Here is a 21353-nt window from a genome sequence, read left to right as displayed (position 1 = left end):
TGGAGAAGAGTATATTGATGGAACCAAGGCTCTACTGGCCAAAAGGAATTTATGGGAATACAAGACCAGACCATTTCCTTTATAAGTGATAGTTGTTGAAATTCATGTTGGTGCTATTAAATGTCACATGGGCACAATTTAATTTTAAGACCAACTAGACATTATTATGAGTCTGCTGGTGAACACACCATGTTGATATGACCATCATTTCAGGAGTAACAGCTATATCAACATTTTCAAGGTGAGTACTGTGGTGGCCATACCAGCAGTGTAATATTCATTTTTAGGACAAAGTAGACTTTGAGATTAATGTGTGTGTCAAGTTATGATACAATCCTCCATGTAGTTTATGAGAAGTAGCCATCATAAATTTGTACCAACAGATGTGTAAGCTATAGACAACAGTCCAAAGGTCACACTATATGCTCTTGTCAGCCAGTAGAGGTAATAAAGAGACCCTTTCATGTATGCTTACTGTTGGGGTCTATGACCAGTAGAGGTAATAGAAATACCCTTTCATGTATGCTTACTGTTGGGGTCTATGACCAGTAGAGGTAATAGAAACACCCTGTCATGTATGCTTACTGTTGGGGTCTATGACCAGTAGAGGTAATAAAAATACCCTTTCATGTATGCTTACTGTTGTGGTCTATGACCAGTATAGGTAATAACGAGACCCTTTCATGTATGCTTACTGTTGTGGTCTATGACCTGTAGAGTTAATAAAAATACCCTTTCATGTATGCTTACTGTTGGGGTCTATGACCAGTAGAGGTAATAAAGAGATAACTGAACCTCTAACCTGAAAATGTCAGACTTTATACAGTCATATGCATGCTGCCAGTCAGTAGTGAAATTATGTTTTTTTTTTTTTATCAAGGTGCACAAAACAATCAACTTATTTTAAGTCACTGATGATTTAATTTACAGCATCAAGTGAGAAAGATGCATAAATCTTGTGTACCACATACTTTGGGAGAACAACATCCGGGATGATTCTGCTATAAGGAGACCATATGGCGGTCCAAATTTCCATTGACAGCTACATAATATTTATTTGGAAATATCCTAATTGAAAGTAGGCTTGCCTGAACATTGCACTCATTCTATTCACACCCTTAACATGTATTAGTAGAGTAAAACTGTGACTTAACCATTATCCCAGTCTTAATTTTACAAAAATTTGGCACTGCTTTCAAGCCACCTTAAACTAATGTTTCTATAGATAAACTTACCATAGACTTTGCATAATTTAATTCCCTCCATATCAAAATAGCAATCATCTGTCACTGGATCTGTAACTTGCTTACTGATATCTGAAACAAGGAGATATATTGCCCGATCCGTTAGAAAGGTCTGATGTGTCGTGTAAAAAGCAAACTGACCAGCAAAGTCTACCATCGTTAGAGGTATATCTGTGTCTTGCTTTAGTTTATCAGCTTTAGCATGCAACAATTTCAAGATTTCCATTGCTGGGTCATCACTGATCTTGCCAGCAGCTGACTCCATTTCGTTTGCACCTTGTTCATTGCTATGCTTTGATGGGAATTTATCTGGTTCTGAGCTAGATTGAATGTCCTGACCAACAGGTTGCAAATGCAAGGTATGGTCACCTGCACGATCCTTTTTCTCCCTTTGATATATAATCTCAATAACACGACCATTTCCTTCCCGTTGATAAATAATCTCAACTTGCTTCACTGTCTTGTCAGCCAAATTCCTCTTCTGTACTTGATCATTCAGGACTTTGGCTAGACGCTGCAGTCGCAAATCCTGCTCTAAATCTGAAATAGATCAATCATCGAGCTGAATCAGCAGTTATTTACTTTAACATCCATAAGCAAAACGATGTATTTGGTATAATTACGTTTGAATATATAGCGAATTATCCTACATTTACAAGATTGGTGCCTGATAACAATTCAAATCTGTCTGAATATTTTATTCTGAAGTTTCCTTTACAACTCTTTTATATTATAAACATCCAACATAATTCAATTCAAAATATCTGTATGTACTTTAACCTGAATATTTATATAATGAAGTATGCATCTTTGCTAGAACATGTACCACAGTACACTCCTAATGAGCTGTTATTAGTGGTATTTCTGTAAATACTACACAGCTAAAATTTATACTTAAAGGGGACGAAAACCCGGACCTGCACAGTTTTATTGTAAACATAGTAGTTTATATAGTAGTTTGTGTATATAATCTATCCCGACTATTTGTTTCTTTGCATCTATTATATTTGCACAAACATTTCATGCAAAACATTGTCCCGTATTCCGAGATCAAACGGAAAGAACCTGCCGCGAATTTGTTAGCTCCCTTCCATACAAGCTGGCTGTGACGTCATTTGAGACGTTTAACAGATATGAGTTGTATTCATTTGTGCAGCGAATTGTCAAGTAGAAACAAGATGGTTCAATGCGCAGCGCTAAATTGCGTGAATAATATCAGTTCTGGAACAATCCTTAATTATTTTACTCTTTATCTACCAAATGAAATAACATTAAAGAAATGTTTACACTTTTTCAGTCAATGTTTCCAACATCAATTTATTATGCACGTTTGATTTTGTATGTAACTGCATCGGATGAATATGCATTTTTTGAAAGTTTGTGTGTTCATATAAACTTGTTGGATTTCTTATAACTATACACACCGGAACACCACGACACGATACAATTTTTTAAACAAATGTTACTGTTAACTTTCTTGAATGATAAATCTATTATAGTAACATTATTCATTGATGTGGTAATTACTCTCAAACTCGGACCAGGCTGATGCGGTACAAATCGCTGACTGATTCGGTCCATATATCTGGCTGATTCTCCAAACTTCCAAGTTGATTCGGACCATGTGAAATGCTATTCAGTTTAGTCCAGGATTTAAATGTGACATTTAAATTTGTTTTTAAAGATGATGTTCGCATTATGTCCCAAGTAGGTTGAGCAGTTCAAATATGCATTTAAAGTAACAAAATCCCATTAGTACATGTGATCATGGTATTGTTATATATAATAAAATAATGAAATCATGTTTATTGTGCATTGGCAATTTAGTAGTGAAATATTTTGTTAAACTTCTCGTTCAACTTTAAACAGTTTGTTATATTGAGAAATAATAAAATTACGAACACTGACAAAAAAGAAGAAATAATCTAAATGATGGGCGTAGTACATTATAGCTTTCAGAAACCGTCCAAATTCTGTGCATTAGCCATGATGTTGAACTCAACGGCGACCGGATTGCCTGAGTAGGCGTCAATGATGGTTTTTTATTGAGTTCAAGTATCATTCGTCAATGGTTAGCAAATCTCAATGAAAAATCAGATTAAATTGTTCAGTTAAAGAGATGATATTATAACCCTTTGGATTATTGACAGCAAGAATTCAGTCGATTTCGGGTTATAGAGGTCCATGCCATAAAGTCGTCTCAGGATGACTTTAGTTATTAGGTTGGAGCCCTTTCGTGTATAAAATTGCAGATGTCACATCTAATTTTCCAATTAAAATGCATTTAATGATTTGAAGAGCAGATCAAAAGGGATAGATGCCACTTCTTTTTCATTAAGTACAGAAGCGGAGTTGATCAAATTGAAAAACAACAATAAATAAAGTCCTAACAACCAGGGTGAGTTCTCCATAATTCATGATCAATAATGCCAGAGTGTACACAGTGTCTCAAATGACGTCACACCCGCTATTTTTACAGGGGGAGGGAAGCGCGTTGTTCTATTCAAGACGGATCGGGAGAGATGATCGGTTTTTCATAAATATCTTCATAATGAGTAAGAATAAAAGGTAAAAAAAAATCAGAAAATGAACCTTATACATATAGCAAATTATATATGAAGTTTGCGCGAATTTCAGTTTTGCATGTTGGTCCCCTTTAAGCTTAATTTGTTTCATCTTAAGCTTTACTCTCTTTTTAAATATTTTTTATTCCGTATCAGTTACTTTTTTAAACAAAACAAAAATGTTCTCACAAGATGTGTATGAAGTGTGGGTTGCTGATATATCATCTCATAATATAGTAGATTCAAGACTAAAGTCTTGGTTGATGATTTTAATTGTCCATACCTGTTGATATCATCACATCCTATATTCAAGATTTAAGTGTGGGTTGATGATTTTAAATGTCCATGAATGTTGATATCATCAAATCCTAAAGTATATTCAAGATTTAAGTGTGGGTTCATGATTTTTAAATGTCCATGAATGTTGATATCATCAAATCCTAAAGTATATTCAAGATTTAAGTGTGGGTTGATGACTTTAAATGTCCATGAATGTTGATATCATCACATCCTATATTCAAGATTTAAGTGTGGGTTGATGACTTTAAATGTCCATGAATGTTGATATCATCACATCCTATATTCAAGATTTAAGTGTGGGTTGATGACTTTAAATGTCCATGCATGTTGATATCATCAAATCCTATATTCAAGATTTAAGTGTGGGTTGATGACTTTAAATGTCCACGAATGTTGATATCATCACATCCTAAAGTATATTCAAGATTTAAGTGTGGGTTGATGACTTTAAATGTCCATGAATGTTGATATCATCACATCCTATATTCAAGATTTAAGTATGGGTTGATGATTTTAAATGTCCATGATTGTTGATATCATCAAATCCTAAAGTATATTCAATATTTAAGTGTGGGTTGATGACTTTAAATGTCCATGCATGTTGATATCATCAAATCCTATATTCAAGAGTTAGGTACGGGTTCATGATTTTAAATGTCCATGAATGTTGATATCATCAAATCCTATATTCAAGATTTAAGTGTGGGTTGATGATTTTAAATCCCCTTGCATGTTGAGCCAGAGACTGAAACAATCACAGAGATAGGAAAGATGGATTGATCCGTAACATTGAGTGCTTTAGACCACTCAGCCACTCTGGGCTCCTCTGGTTCAGTACCAAAGAATGTAGTCCCAGTCTATTTTTAGAGTATTTTTTCCTCTCTCCTTTTGGTGGTGAAACAATAGTTTGATTTAAGCATTCTAGGTGTTGATATAATGGTAATTGTTTATTCTTTAGAATTTTGAGCATTATGTTGCAGTTGTCTTTGTGTATTTCTGCAACAGTGCACAATTAGTAATGTGTCATACATGATGACCTAGTAGTGAAGTCTGTGATCATTGTACAGTGCTGTGTTTATAGTCCAGCCTCTCAGAAAATGCCGGATAAACTATGACAAGAACTTCACTGTGAGTATGTCTTTGAAGGTACTTTGGAATAAGATATGATTTATTATCATTTGGACACAATGGAACATTCGGCATTCAAGGATGACGAGATAAATTTGTGTTCTCAGTGAGCACCCTTGTTAAATAAAGAATTGTAATTATTATTATTATTTTAAAGTCATTAGTGACATCCTATTCGCAGAAGGGCAAGATACATATACAGTTTTATGACACTGGTTAGTTGGAAGTAGATATGAATAAACAGACTAAGTGACAGGCAGAAATTATTACAAATCTCAACACTTGATTCTAAAGTGTTGGAATAAATAATGTCCTACTTTCTTCATTTAAGGTCCATTTCGATCCATCTTGTGACACTTTGCAACAATGAACATGTACAACAATGCCTTCTGTACTTTGCCGTTCTTTGATGTTGACCTCCTTCTCCAGGAAACGTTTGATGAGTGTCGTCTTACCGACACCCAAATGACCAACAACCATTACACGAATGTTGTAGACTCTTGCTTCCCCATCTTTCATTGCCTCTTTGAACAGCTGAATGGATCGATTATTCATTCTCAAGATTTCTGCTGGGATGGCTGCAGTGTCTAAAATAAAAGAATTGTTTGAATTGGTAAGGTCATCAGCACATACATGACTGTAGCAAACATTTAATAGTTTATCATACAGCCTTGACTCTACTGATTCAAATGATGGAAACTATGTTGTCGAGATTAAGAACAATATACCATGAAATGGATTTATGTTGGTGAAGAGAATCTCCATGAATACAAGGTTAATTATGCACGAGGAAATCTTCAGAGAGGAAGGCCCATGCCAATGGAGGCTTTCTTGAATAATCCCAAATACACCTTTATAGCATCGTGGATACTTTTCTGTAATTTTGCATTATTTTCACAGTTGAATTTTTCAAGGCAGATTAATATTTTATATTTTATATATGTTTACGTGTTCACAGATGCCTGTGCAAATGTTGCAGGCTTGATACTTTGATTTTTAAAATCACTTAATTATGTAGTGTCAAGCTAGATTCTTCACAACATTTTGTATATACTGTGTATGTTGTACATCACAGATAGAAGGCTTCCATGTAGATTAGTTCTGCAACTAAATGAGTTACCATCTCTATATAAAGTCTTTATTATTATTATAGAATCATTTCTCTCTTTTAAGAACCACAAACTTCACTGAAAGTCGACCTTTGATCATCTATAAATCAAACATTATGTCTTTATTTTCTAAATTTGATGATAAACTAGTTTCAGTGATATCAATCTGTCACAAAAATATCAGTTGATTATATTCAATTTTCAACAAATAAGTTATTACTTTTGTAATGGCAGGTGCTGTTTTAGATTATTACATGGTAAAATATTAATAACATCATGGAAATATTAATAGGGCAACAACAACAAAAAATGGTAATGAAAATATTGTAAAACCCCTGTGACCTAGATTTGAAGAAGTCTTCATCATGAAGGGGCTTGCCTTATTATGTTTCATAAATTGTCACTTCCAGATGTAACAACAGGTGCTCAATGTAAACTTGATGGTAAAAAAGAGCAATAATCTGAAGGGGGATGGGGAATCATACTGAGTGACAATTACTTCAGATTTTCCCTATTACCCTTGGCATAGGACTCTGTCTGTCTATCACACAATTCAAGAGACTAGATACGGCCCTCAGACCGAGACATACGGCAACCTAAACCCAAAAACCTTGCATACACTTTGCTTTTTTTCTCAAAAAATATTCTCTCCAAAGAATAACGTCATCTGAACTTCATTATGTGTTATATAGACACAAAAGTCTATATTGATGCTACATTAACACGCACAAACAAATGATGCAATACAGGGTTCCCACATCAGGGTTCCTGCCACAAAGTTAATAAAGTGATTTAAGACCCTTTCCAGACCCCCCCCCCCAAAATACAAATTTCCAGACCTAACCATGTGACAAGTTTATTGACCTAATGATAGCAACAAGGGATGAAATTTTCAGAATTTAAAAATAAATTAAAATGGATTGTTTCCATGTCACACGGACAAAATTCTTGAAAAATGTCTATTTACTCTTTCATACTGTACAGGTTTTCCACTATTATTAAAGTGAATCTGCATTTCTATGGTGCAAACTGTGTACATGTATGTTGCAACATAACATTTGGATGTCAATTTTCTGTTACTTTCTTGATAAATCTGAACAAAATTTTGAACAATATCATACATTTCATGAAGTAGTATTAAATTGTGAAATCAGAGTGTACAATAGAAGCAAATGGCACATAGTTCTCTCCAAATATGTATGATTATGTTATTTTTTTAAATAAAGTGATATGTGCAGATCGACTGTTTGTTTTTTATGTCAATATTCAGAATAGGTCTATATGAAAAAAGAATTTATTTTCTTTTCTTCAAAATAATTAAAAACCCTCCTTCTTTTTGCATATATTAAACATTAAAATTTTTAACTAAAAAGGCTATCAACGCCTCTAGATATGACGCGTCATTCGTAAATACAAGATCGTGTCTAACCTCGAAAATACATTACACAAAAAACTGTACCCAACGTCTTTAAATACTTTTCGTGCAATAAATAAAAGCAAGTATGTGTCTGATTTCTTGGTATAACTGTTCGCTTTGTCATAAAATGAGTTTTTGTTTGTTTATGAACTCAATTTATACCGTATTATTGCCATTATTTACAATTTTACGGACCAAAGTGCAGGGAAGAGTTACGGTTCGTGCTAGTAAAAGATCGGTTCAAGAATGTCAAATCTAATCAAATACAACGAAATTAAAATGAATACTCACTATCACAACACAAAACTTAAATTACTGAAATAATCCATAAAATGAATATGGTAGATTAATCCTCGACAACTCAGCAAACACCAGTCAAAATTGCGTGGCCTTCTCCCGCGGATTTATCAGCTGTATTCTCCTTGAGCGGTATGACTACAATGCGAGAAGTTACCAAAAGTGCGAAAGGTTGCGAAAAGTTACAAAAAATGCATTTAAATTTAAAGTAAAATAATAAAATAGATCCAAACAGTGATACATGCAATTACATTTTTATAAAGGATATACAACAAATAAATGTTTTAATTCACATGTCATACAATTTTATATAGTACCTTGTTATTATGGCCATTATCATACAAAGTATCTTATGAATCCAATAATTGTCTTTTATGTGTGTGTTATTGTCTTCATGCACAATATATTTTGGCATAAAAGAAAAATCAAGTAGAGCGATTATTAGTATTAAAATTTATTGAAATATTAACATTTTATAAATGTGTTTGTCCAACATATTGCATGTTACATTTTTTACAGGTTATCAATTAAATTACATCAGTTGATACGCAGTTAGTGTTATAACGAGAGAAAATACTTCTTTTGTATTGGCACTTCTAAATTAAGTAAAGTCTGTATACGTTCATGTTTGAAAACAATAATGTTAAGTATAAATTTTGCAGGGTTGATTTCGTTTTTATCATCATAGTTGTGAGGATTTTTTAATCCCATGAAGCCAAAGCTTATGTACTTTCTAACCTCCAGTTAGGTAGTTTAGGGGTCTGAGTTCCAAAAGTTTGGTCTTCCGATTTAGGGTCATACTATTGCCTCAGTGACATATTAATGTCATGGCCAAGTTCCTTCCCCCTTTTCTTTTAGTATGTTTTTATATAGTTGACTTTGCCAGAGTCCTTTAATCCCATTTCTTTTTATTCTCTCTCTCTCCATTTGTGTGTGTGTGTGTTTTATATTGGCATTATCTAGGTCACATGATTCCAGTCCCCTCTTATATAAGTAAAAATAATAATGAGTGTGTTTGATTGTTTGTATGTGGTGTACCGGGCTTTTAAAAGTATGCCTTAGCATACTAGAGGTGACCGGATGCTTTTTTTCTAAAAAAAAGAAGGGTTCTTGTAGTTTTAAATTGAGCGCATCTTAATGCGTATATCAATATTTGGGGTGATTCTCATGTCCCCGTTTGTCAAACAGGAAATGAGAGGTATTAAGTTTTGATTGATTGTACCGTAGTACTTTTAACCTTTCAATTGTTGTGTATAAAGTTGTGTACACCGTAGTGTCAAGCCATGTTACGTATCCATTGGGTTTTCTATCTCAGTGGGGACTGTTTGTCACAGTTGTAAAACGTACGTTCATGTGATAGGTCACAGTGCCATCATTGCTCGTCTTGCTCGGATTCCGGGTTTGCCTTTGATGTGTCATCAGCCAAGCAATTTGCTGATAACTATGGATGGCAGGGCTGGTGCAAGGGTTTCCAGTTTTTTTAACCAACCTACCATTTTGGACCCGTTCCTGATATTATTTACATTCAGTTGGGAGAAAATGAAATTGGAAATTTAGATAATATGACTATAGTTTCTCAGTTAATACAATTGTGTCGGATTTATCTTGAAAGTGGAGTTCAATATATATTAGTGGGATCTCTTAATGCCTCGGATTCACCCACGAGGAATGACCCGTGGTCAATATTGCCGCAGAGTGTGACAGATAAATTACGAGTTGCATCGTGTTTTCTGTCAGTAGCAGGATTTTTTACAATAGTATGGCTGGTTTTCGCAACCTGTATTTGGATGGAGACGGAGTCCATCCAAGTCCACCAGGATGTCTGTGGTATTATACCAGACTACTTTCTTCTATTCTAAGACGTTTCAGTGAAATGAATTTAGGATAAGATGATCTGTACAACTGTAGCAGAAATTCCATCATCAGCAACTTTATTCATGGCTGACCTGAATTCTCTGTTACATTCATTGTTCATCTGTGTTTATTAATTTCTAATTGGAAATTTGTTTTACTTGCTCTAAATATAATAACTTTTCCAAGTTATGGTTATATATTTTTTTAATTAATTTTATGGTTTCATGGTTTTTAGAATAATAATTTTCCATTATTTTTAGAATTTTGCTTAATTTTATTATGTTAAATGTATAATGAAGAGGTCACCGGAAAGAGTCCCTTTGGGGTATCATTTGCATGAATTCTCTTCCCACACCCCGTCCTTATTTATAAATTTTCTTGCATCATATTGATCTAAATTTCAAAGAGATAGGATTTCTGTGTATTTTGAGTATAAGGGAGGGGGGAGCCTATATGAGTCCCTTACGGGTGTCATATAGATGAGCTCTCATATGACATCCCTCCCTTATAATAATTTTAGCAATTAATTTTATTTAATTAAATTTTGTTGTGTTAGATAGATAAGGGAGAGGTTGTTGGAATGAGTCCCTTTCGGGTATCATTACTTGAAATATCACTCCCTGCCACGCCCTCATTTTGAATTATTTTCTAGATATTTTTAAAATCTTGATATAATTTCAAAAGAATTTAATTTAGTTCATTTGAATATAAGGGAGGGGTAGCTATTATGAGTCCCTTTTCGGGTGTCATTATATGATCTCTCATATGGCAATCCGCCCTTATTTTAAAGTGTTGAAAATTATTAAATTGGAATTTAATTATAGTAAAACAGTGTTATTATAAATTTTTCCCATAATAGCAGAAGGATCTCTGCAGGCCCCTTTTGGGGATCAGTATGATCTCCTGTTTTGATCCTCTACTAAATCGTGTTTGTTCCAGGGTTCTTCTTTGTAAATTTATAAATTTAAATTTTGTATTCAATCATATTTGATTTTGTTTTATTATTAGTTAAGTATGGAGGAGCCCAAAGGGGGTCTTTTTAAAGAAATCAGATGTGATCTGTCCCTCCTGGAGCCCCGCCAGTTTTGTTGTAATGTGGGTCAAATCCGCTATACGTTGTTGTTGAAATACTTTATAGTAGTCAGTGAAGCTACAACGGCGGATAAGCTTATCCGCAGTTGTAGTAAACTTCATGTACTTGAGAAGGGAATGTATGTTTCGCATTGTCACGTGTAGAGCGGTCACGTGATAGCCACTTGGTATTACATTATTGATCCAGCGTTTGTAAACAAACACCTTCTTCTCTCTCTCTCTCCTGTTGTATTTACTAGCCAGTAGGCTCTCCAGGAAGGTTTCTTTATTGGGTATATTCCATTAAAACTGGATATCTGGTATATTAACTAGCCGTATGGCTCTCCAGATATTATTCAGTTTCAGTGCTCCGTATTTTGCTTTTTCTTTCATTAATCGCAAAGTATACAAAATTGATAACTGAGCAATATATTTTTTTTTATTAATATAAGCTGTGTACAATAGATTTAGTGGATTAAAGTTACCTAAATTAATGGTTATTTGGTTTATTACTTTATTTCTTGAGTTATTTAGATGCGTACATTCAAGTATTATATGATCCTTATTATCTACGGCAGTATTGCATAATAAACATTTAGGTAGGAAGTGTATTATGTTTCTTCTATACGGGTGTTTCTGTGTCCACCATGCATTATGGAGGTATAGATAAATATCACCATATTTATTTGGTTCTTTTATTTCCTTACAGTGTTTCTACACATTAGGCCAATCTACATTGGGTACTTGAAATTCTATTTTATTAGGATCTGAATTCGTTATTTCATTTATTTGTTTCTCTATTAATGGTTTTTCAATTATTTGCCAAATATTTTCATGGTTTCGAAATTTCCTAATTGTCATGTTTATTTTGTATGTGCTTCTGGGTGGTGGGTTAATAGAGAATTTTAAATTTCTATTTTGTTGTAGTTTTAATTTTTTTCCCGAACCAATATATATACAGGCCCTGCCAGTAAAATAATGGTGGGGGATCTAAGTCGCTCAATCTTAGTATTATATTAGATTGTTGTTTATTTACTAAATTTTGGTAGATCTTGTCCACCTTGTTCACATTTTTTCTGTAATGTTTTGTTGGACAGTTTATGTATCCTCTTCCAGAGAAACTTTATTATGACTGATTCAATTTTGTCTAAATAGAGTTTTTCAAACTCTATGGCATCAAAGAGGTACCATATAGAGTTATATAAATATGTTTTGGCTATTTGTATTTTATGAGTATTGCTTAGATTTCTATTAGTCAATATGTTTATATGTTTTTCCAGATTTTGTTTTATGTGTAGAAAGTTTATCATCTTACTATCTTTTCCAAAAGTTACACCAAGTGCTTTTACTTGATGTCTTATCTGTGCAGTTGGGAGTCCTTGTGGGTTATCTTTCCACTGACTTATTAATAGTATTTCTATTTTGTTATCATTTATTTGAGAGCCAGAGGCTTCGCCAAATTTCATGTATTGATTAGTCAGATATATATAAGAGGGTTTAGTGGTTATTATGTTAGTACAGTAATCTGCCTGTTGAAAAGTCTTACATAGTTCATTTATATTTGGATGTATATTCCTTGAATTTTGCAATCCTGTTGTATAGCTTTTTGCAAAATTTCAGTACCACCCAACCCACATTGTAACTATCAGGGTCAGTGTCTTAGATTGTGGGACTATCACCCACCCAACCCACATTGTAACTATCAGGGTCTGTGTCTTATATTGTAGTACTATCACCCACCCGACCCACATTGTAACTATCAGGGTCTGTGTCTTACATTGTAGGACTACCTCCCACCCAACCCACATTGTAACTATCAGGGTCTGTGTCTTACATTGTATGATTGAGAGTCCAATTATTATAATGTTAGTCTTTGAACTGTTAGTTATATTTTATTTCATTACATGTTATTGGAATGTAACATTATATGTTGGACTTGACCTTGTCAGAAATTGAGTTCATTTCCGCTCCACTCAAACTGACTTTTTATTATTGTATTCTGTGTAAACAACTAATACATAGCTACATTATTCTCTATGTGTATGGTTTGAAATCATTATTATTATTTATAGAAGAAGTAAATAGGTTTACAGTACTGGGGTCTAAGTTTTGGAATTTCTTGAGTGAATTATACGTAATCGAGATTATGGTTTTTATTTTTGCAAACATCAGGATCATTCTAGAAGGTTATTTTTCAATGGACAGTTTTTTATAATAGAAAATGCTAATTTTGATCTGAGGTCAAGTAGGGAACTATATAATCTTGAAACTGAGAAGATTTGGGGATTAGTGTTTTAAGATCTTGCATCTGTAGGTTATATTGTATGTTGTGACCAGTAGTTTTGGACTGGAATCTATTTTATCCAAATTAATGAATTCAAGTGATTATTTCTTCTGGAAATACAAAGGCAATCTGATACAAATCTTGGATAGAGACATTCACTGGAATTTATTGTCTATTCAAACCTGGAATTATATTATATGTACTGATTCAACCAAAGCTGTTGACACGTCATCACTTTATAAGCATCCACAGACACCTCATCGACTTCAGTTTTTTTTGATTTATTCTGAACTTTTACTGAATTTTATTCTGGACTTTAAATGTCCTATGCATGCTGCTTCTAGATGGAGGTAGCATATCCATGTTAACTATAATCAGTTGTGCTTTTATATCAAATATACCTACTTCCAGAAAACCCACTTGAAGTGCAGTTTGTTGTGTGGCAGAGTTGGTCCTGGCTTCCTTGTCTTCACTTCCTTATACAGCTTACATTAAAGTACTAGAAGGTCACACATTACACAATTTAGTATTATTTCCCAGGAGACCCCCCCCCCCCATACTGTCACCTTTGTAATCTGCATTTCAGGGTTGTTGCTATGGGAGATGCATGGTGATAATACTTTAAAGATGTATTTATTCATTATTTAATATACTCATTCCTCATTCTCTTGTCTTTTTCAGGTATGACTTGGTACCAGGAACAGGTCACAGCAGTTGACATTACTACTAGGAAGAATTTAGCTTCACTCATTCAGGCAACCATCCTGGACTGTGGGCTAAAACAGGCAGTGGGTGAGTCACAATTGCAAACAGTATTGCCATTATTCCAAGGAGAATTACCTCCCTGGAATTGTTTTGGTTTCTTCACTGTTATAAGTGTCTGGATCAGATTCTAGCAGATTCTAATTGTTAGTAGCAACACCAGAACATTATTCCCAACATTCTGGATATTTGATACCAGAGACTGTCAACAGAAGAATACATGAATAGAGCCACCTCCAATCACGGGCATTAAAGTGGACACCATCTGGGTCCATACAGATACTCCGAAAACCAGAAAATTGACAAAAGTTAATTATACTACTAGTTTCTTTAGCACAAGCAAGCTCAACATTGTCAAACGAGTCCTACGCCCATACTGTGAGCGAGAAATCCATCTAGGTCTGAAACGGGGAAGCATCCCCACACCAAAATACGTCATTCCGACACACACAAATTGACGACATAACTCAAGTAACTCAGCTACAATTAAATTAGGATCCATATATCCTATATCGTTCTCTCCCAACTGTATAAAAATAACATCTGGAAAGGGCACCAACCTTGTGGCCCTCTGTAAAAAATCAGAAACACGGGCCCCCAGGCATCCATCCATAGTTACTGCAAGATCTCCTGACTGATGGCATAATGCTGGAAGCCAAGCGCAATGTGACAACCTAGCAATGAAGCTATGTCCAACTATGTGTAAATGCATAATGAATATCTCAATACAAAGTTTTTTGCCTAAATAAACCCAAAATACAGATTCTGTAAATGAAATACTATACCCCCACCACCAAATACACTAAACTAGGTAAACACTGTCAATCCTCGCTGGACAGCTCCAGCTCCAGACCAACATAACAAACGAGGCCCCCATGGGGACTCCCTAGACTGAAATTTTCCTATCCCTTTTGGACATTTCTCTTTTAACGGAATAAACAATTTTATAGTGATGTGGGGCCCAAGACAGACAGTGTAAATAAAGTTTCTGTCTTGGGTCTCCCATCATTGAAGAAAATTTTTCAAAATTTCCCAAAATTCGATATTTTAAACACTACTCCCCCTCCTACCTGCATAAAACATAAATGAATGTTACGAATTACGAGAATGTGAACAAGCGTTGCGATAATAAAGGAAAACCAAAAAGCAACAGAAACAAACAAAAATTTGATTAAAGAGAGTGGTAAGGCACAAACAAATAAAACTTAAAATACACAGCACCAAACCACAATACCCCTCCCCCTTTCAATATATGCCATGGCATATATATTACAGACGCAATACATACACTCACTATACAAAACAAAACAAAACAAAAAGGTACTTATTATTTTTGGGAAGTTAGATACAAAATAACTCTCAGAAATTTGACCAAGCTAAGCCATTCAAACAAACAAACAACAACAAACATAAAAAAAAAAACATTATTGGATGCAAGACTCTGGCAAAGTCACTATAACACTAAACTTTTTACTGGGAACAGGAAGGAAATTAGCCCAGCGTTAAATAGCCTTTGGGGTAAGAGTACGACCCTTATTCTGAAGCTGTTTTGTTAGAAATCGGGCCCAATGTCAGCACGGACAAAGGGAAGAAAGTACATCAATCAGCTTCCTAGGGATAACTGAAACTCAGAAGATTTGATGAATGAAAGAAAGATCAACCCTGCTAAAAAATTTTTTATTGCATTATTGTTTTCAAAACACCAACACATACAGATTTTTTGGGAATTCAAGGAAACATATAGCATACACACTGTTAGAAAACAAGGGTGTCACTTCAAGGACTCTAACCAGCCATATATGCTGGGATGGAGCCATGGAGTGTCAACAAAACTAAAACGAGCAGAGTGATAGAGCAGGCAGTTTTTAGCTGGGCTTGGTACTGTAATGAACACTGGTTTTCTAGTTTATGTGAAGACTTTAGCTTTATTTTACATAAAGTTGTAGGACCCTTACTTGGTGTTTTTGTGTCCTTTGAACCCACATGTAACATTTTGGTGGCAGCGGTATGGATTCCGAAAATCCTGTGTGAATTATTAGGAATTTTTCAATACGCTGAAATTGTGTATGACAATTCTGAAAGCTGTGAATTCAGTGAATCTGTGATATTAGCAGTGACTGGTTGTACTGAGTGTATAACGTACAGCTGTTGATTGCTAAGTGGAAAGGGTGTATCACTATAACGAGTGTACACGTGTATGCCCAGAAACTCGTAGATAATTAAAGCTAGTCCAGTGGCTGTGAATACAGTAATATAACTTACAGTACGTACATATAATTTGTCATTATGTCAGTTGCTGATGATGTCGAAGTTGAGGGAGTAACAGTTGCTTTAGGACGACCACGAAGAAAAGCGGCAGCACAGAATTTGATGGAATTTACAGATAATGAAATTGTGGAGTATGAAGAGGAACTTAACCTTGAGCACATGCAGCCACCCAAGGAAACAAAGCGAAAAACTAGCGCAAAGAAAAATGAAAGAGAATTTGAATTAAGACATAAGGGGTTTGAATGGGAAATGGAAAGAGAGAAATTAAGATAAGAAATGAAGCGTTTGGAAATTGAGTTAGAAAGAGTAAAACGTCAAGAAAACACAACTGAAAAAACATCTTCAATGCCATTTAAAGTAAAGCTACATGCCTATGACCATGAACGAGGAGAGGATATTGTGACTTTCCTGGCAGAGTTTGAATCAATTGCAAAGCATGCTAAGTGGTCTGATGAGTTGAAAGTATTACAGATAAGAACTCTTTTGACAGGTGAAGCTAGATATGTTGCAACTCAAGCTTGTGGCGTTTACCTGGAACTCAGGAAAGGACTGATTGATCACTTTGGAAACAGACCGCATGAACATTTCACAGCACTGTTGAGCATGAAGAAGGAAAGCACTGAGATGTATCATGGTCTGATGGCCAGGATTGATCAGCACATAAAGCATCTCTTGGAGGATCCTGACCCAGTTATTTGTCTTCGTGAGGAATTTTTCTTGAAAGCCTTGCCACAAGATCAAGCACAGTGGATTAGGAGAAACAAGGGCTCTAGTCCAGTCGTAGAGGCTGCAGAAGATTATATTTCCACCAATTTACAACCGCAATGGCAGAAGAATAAGTTTCGTCAATATATAAATATAAATAGTAACAAGATAAATAGTCAGAACTTACAGCAGCAAGCAGAACTAACATCGACAAATGACCAGTCCAAACAGAAGAATAGGCAGTGTTATCAATGCATGCAATGGGGACATATTGCAAGGTATTGTCCAACAGATGACATGAAACATCGTGGCAATCCAGCAACTTGTTTTGTTAAGCCAACAATTGGTGAAAGGCTTATTTCAGAAACAGGATGTGTGAATTGGCGCGAGATCATGTTTGTGAAGGACACTGGGTCATGTATGACCTTGATAAGAGAAGATCTTGTTGATGAGATTTGCAAGCTGGAGAGGCACGAGGTTACGTTATACACAGCAGTAGGTCAGCCATTTACCGCACAGTTGGCTGTGGTAAATATCAAAACTACGTATTATAAGGGACCAACGCAAGTGGGTCTTGTTTCAAATTTAGCTGCTGAAGCCCTATTGGGGATGGATATACTTAGCAAGAAAGGGTCATTTGTTGTTACGAGGTCGATATTAAAAGGACTCAATGATAAAAATACTGACCAATGTGAGGATGAGGGTAAGAATGACATTGTCAACAACAGCATCGAGACAGAAGATCCTGATCAGCGTGATGACATTGAAGTTGACAAACTTTCAGCAATGAATGCGGACATGTTGTCGAAACTACATATTGTGGATATTTCACTGCAGAGTATTAGAGACAAGTCCTTTGCCACTCGTGAAGAGGCTGAGGAAGAGCCAATGGCATTCTTCTGGCAGAATGATATTTTGCGATGGAAATGGCAATCTGGTGATGGTTCACATGGAGGGGAGCAAATATTTGTACCAGTAGGATTATGAAAAATGGTAATGGAGCTGGCACATGATCGACCCCTTGCAGGTCACTTGGGTTTGGAGAAAACAAAAGAGAGGATTCTCCAATCGTTCTTTTGGCCTGGAATGTTTTCCGATGTAAAAAGATATTGTGCAGCGTGTCATGAATGCCAGATGAGAGCAAAATGGACTGCAGGTAAGAAAGCACCAATGGTTTGCCCACTGGTGATAACAGAACCGTTCTCAAAAATTGCAATGGATATTGTAGGACCGTTATCTAGAATGAAGTCTGGACACAAATACATTCTGATGGTGGCTGATGATGCAACGAGGTATCCGGAAGCTTTTCCTTTGAAGGATATGGAGGCAATGAGTGTAGCTATAGCACTGATTGAGCTGTTTAGCCGTGTTGATTTTCCAAGGGTCATCTTAACAGACAAAGGGACCAACTTAACTAGCACCTTATTGAAACAGTTGTATGAACTAGTTGGTATCCATGGAGTTACAACAACGCCTTATCACCCACAAGCGAATGGAAAGGTAGAATGTTTTAACGGGACATTTAAGTCAATGTTGCGGAAGTTCTTTACAGACAACAAGAATGAATGGGATGAGATGTTGCTATTTTTGTTGTTTGTATACCGCGAAGTCCCACATGCGGAAACTGGATTTGCACCCTTTGAGATGTTGTATGGTTGGCCAGTTAGGGGGCCAATGCAGATTTTGCAAGGCTTGTTTACGGGAGAGGAAGATTTAAGGAAGTCCACTGTGGAGCATGTTGTGAAAATGCATGAGAAGTTGGCTGACATTCGGGCTCTTGTTCAAGATAATCTGTTGGATTGCCAAAAGAAAATCAAGGCACTGTATGATCGTCACACAAAAACACAAGAATTTAGTCCAGGAGATGAAATTCTCATTCTCTTGCCATCAAGTTAATCCAAGATGAAGGCACAATGGCAGGGACCTTATCGTGTGGCCCAAAAGGTAAACGATGTTAACTACCAGGTATCTGTAAACGGTAGGCGCGGTATCATCTAAACTTACTGCATGGATACAAGCGTGCTGTTCTGCTGGCGACGAAGGCAGACGAGAACGATGGTGTGGATATGGACTTTCCTCCAAGAGCAGGTGAAGGTGATGCTGGCATTAAGCTGGGGATAAACTTAAGAAAAGAGCAACGAGATGATATTAGAAATCTTTGCAACGAATTTCAGGATGTTCTAACAACTAGGCCTGGTTGAACAAACATCTTAACTCACAGTATACAGACAACTTCGGAGACACCAATTAAACAACAGCCATATTGAATACCTTTCACGCAACGGAAAGAGGTAAAAGCAATATTGGATGAAATGCTAGAGCAAGGCCTCATTCAGCCCACTCAGTCCATGGAGTTCGCCTTGTGTATTAGTTGGCAAAAAGGATGGAACTCTTCAGCTATGTGTAGATTACTGCAAGCTTAATAATATCACCGTATTCGACGCGTATCCAGTCCCACAAATGGATGATCTATTTGAGAAGATTGGTTATGGAAGTTACTTGAGTCAGATAGATCTAACTAAGGGTTACTGGCAAGTTCCTCTAGCTGAAGAATCGAGGCAAAAGTCTGCATTTGTGACTCCATTTGGGCTCTATGAATTTAACGTTATGCCCTTCGATATGAAAACTGCACCCACCAGTTTCGCCTGACTCATCGACTTATTGGTGTCCGGACTACATAATGTCGCAGCATATTTTGACAATATCATTGTGTCAAGCAAAACTTGGTCAGAACATAGAGATGATCTGCGTGCCTTGCTGCAATGTATACAGGAAGATGGCCTTTCAATAAAACCGTCAAAGTGTGAGTTTGGTGCAGCTGAGATCGAATGCCTCGGGCATATCATTGGAGGAGGAAAAATTAAGACAGATGACAATAAAATTAAAGCAATGTGTGAGTTTCCGTTACCCACAGTGAAAAAGGGGATACACTCATTTCTTGGAATGGTTGGATACTACAGAAAATTCCTTATGAACTTTGCCAAAGAAGCAGTACCATTAACCTCCATGACACAGAAAGGAAGACCAAATATAGTTGTATGGACTAAAGACGCCATCCGATCATTTAAAATGCTGAAGGATGCTCTTACTAAGACCCCTGTCCTTATTGTACCGGATTTCAGCAGGAAATTCATCGTGCAGAGAGATGCTAGTGACACAGCAATTGGTGCTGTGCTAAGCCAGACAATGGATGGTGAAGAAAATGCGGTGGCCTATCTAAGCCGGAACCTGCTGCCGCGAGAGCAGAAATATGCAGCTATCAAGAAGGAATGTCTTGCGATCATGTGGGCGATTGATTCGTTAAGGTATTACTTGTCAGGGACAACATTTGAAATCGTAACTGACCACAACCCATTAACATGGTTAAATCAAATGCAAAGCAAGAATCAGCGTCTACTTAGATGGTGTTTGGCACTCCAGCCTTACAACTTCATTATAAAGTACAGGAGCGGAAAACAACATGGGAATGCAGATGGACTATCACGCATGTAACTGAAGTATGTAGGAATAAAATGACAAGAAGATACTGGCATGATTAGTACACTCCTAGGGCACTGAAAAACCTGGAATAGCTCAGGATTCCTGGACTTTTCGAACTTCATAGTGTTCTGTTTGGAATCATAAGGAATTTATGAGAATAAAGACCATTTTGTTGGATTTCCCCTATTAGATGGTCACTGATGGAATTCATGACTGCTACAGAAGTTAATAGTAGTGACTCTAAGCTTTATGCATTTTGGTAGTAATGTAAGCTTTATACAAGTTTTATCATTTTACTGATGTACCAAGCCAGCAAGTAATTTTTATAAAAAAAATATTATATCGAAAACAAAGTTTCCTCTTAAGAAGGGAGGTGTTATAAGTGCCTGTATCAGATTCTAGCAGATTATAATTGTTAGTAGTGACACCAGAACATTGTTCCCAGCATTCTGGATATTTGATACCAGAGACTGTTCAGACTTCCCATGGCTATCTGAGCCTAGATAAGTCACAAATGTTAATTTAATTAGGATCCCTGGTCTCTAATCCTTACTAAAACAAGAGCAGAGTGATATAGCAGGCAGTTTTTAACTGGGCTTGGTACTGTAATGAACACTGGTTTTCTAGTTTATGTGAAGATTTTAGCTTTCTTTTACATAAAGTTGGAGGACCCTTGCTTGGTGTTTGTGTGTCCTTTGAACCCGAATGTAACATTCGCATATGGTCACCTTCCATCATTCAGTACTACCATAATGGCTGTAAATCTTATGACTCATATTTTTTTCATTTCCCAAGACTTACATGCATGTACAAAATATAGCTTTTCAGTGAACCAACACTTGTGACAACATAAAATGTCAAGACAAATTT

At 35.9% G+C, this 21353-nt stretch overlaps 2 protein-coding genes across 3 annotated transcripts in view; one reads left to right on the top strand and one right to left on the bottom strand.

Moving 5' to 3' along the window:
• Nucleotides 1-21353, bottom strand: part of LOC149791113 (uncharacterized) — a 142919-nt gene that overhangs the window by 105787 nt on the left and 15779 nt on the right. The window contains exons 2-3 of the mRNA XM_089973032.1: nt 5554-5823; nt 1236-1784 (exon numbers count right to left, since the gene is read on the bottom strand). Coding sequence (XP_089829158.1) covers nt 1236-1784; nt 5554-5791 — 787 coding nt within the window. The 5' untranslated portion in view covers nt 5792-5823. The remainder of the gene's footprint in view (nt 1-1235; nt 1785-5553; nt 5824-21353) is intronic.
• On the top strand, nt 9168-21158 carry LOC149791114 (uncharacterized). Of its 2 annotated transcripts, none has more exons than XM_089973034.1 (2): nt 9168-9257; nt 13950-21158. In XM_089973034.1, the coding sequence occupies exon 2, from the start codon at nt 16575-16577 to the stop codon at nt 17988-17990; it is 1416 nt and encodes a 471-aa protein (XP_089829160.1). In that variant the 5' UTR covers nt 9168-9257; nt 13950-16574; the 3' UTR covers nt 17991-21158. The 2 variants fall into 2 exon arrangements, with proteins under 2 accessions (XP_089829160.1, XP_089829159.1); XM_089973033.1 differs by lacking the exon at nt 9168-9257 and adding an exon at nt 9271-9886.

The sequence above is a fragment of the Sinohyriopsis cumingii genome, chromosome 10 (assembly GCF_028554795.1).
Source record: "Sinohyriopsis cumingii isolate HCF-2022 chromosome 10, ASM2855479v2, whole genome shotgun sequence".
NCBI classification, from domain to species: Eukaryota; Metazoa; Mollusca; class Bivalvia; order Unionida; family Unionidae; genus Sinohyriopsis; species Sinohyriopsis cumingii.
The sequence above is the reverse complement of the archived record's forward strand: the minus strand, read 5'-3'. Positions and strand labels throughout refer to the sequence as shown.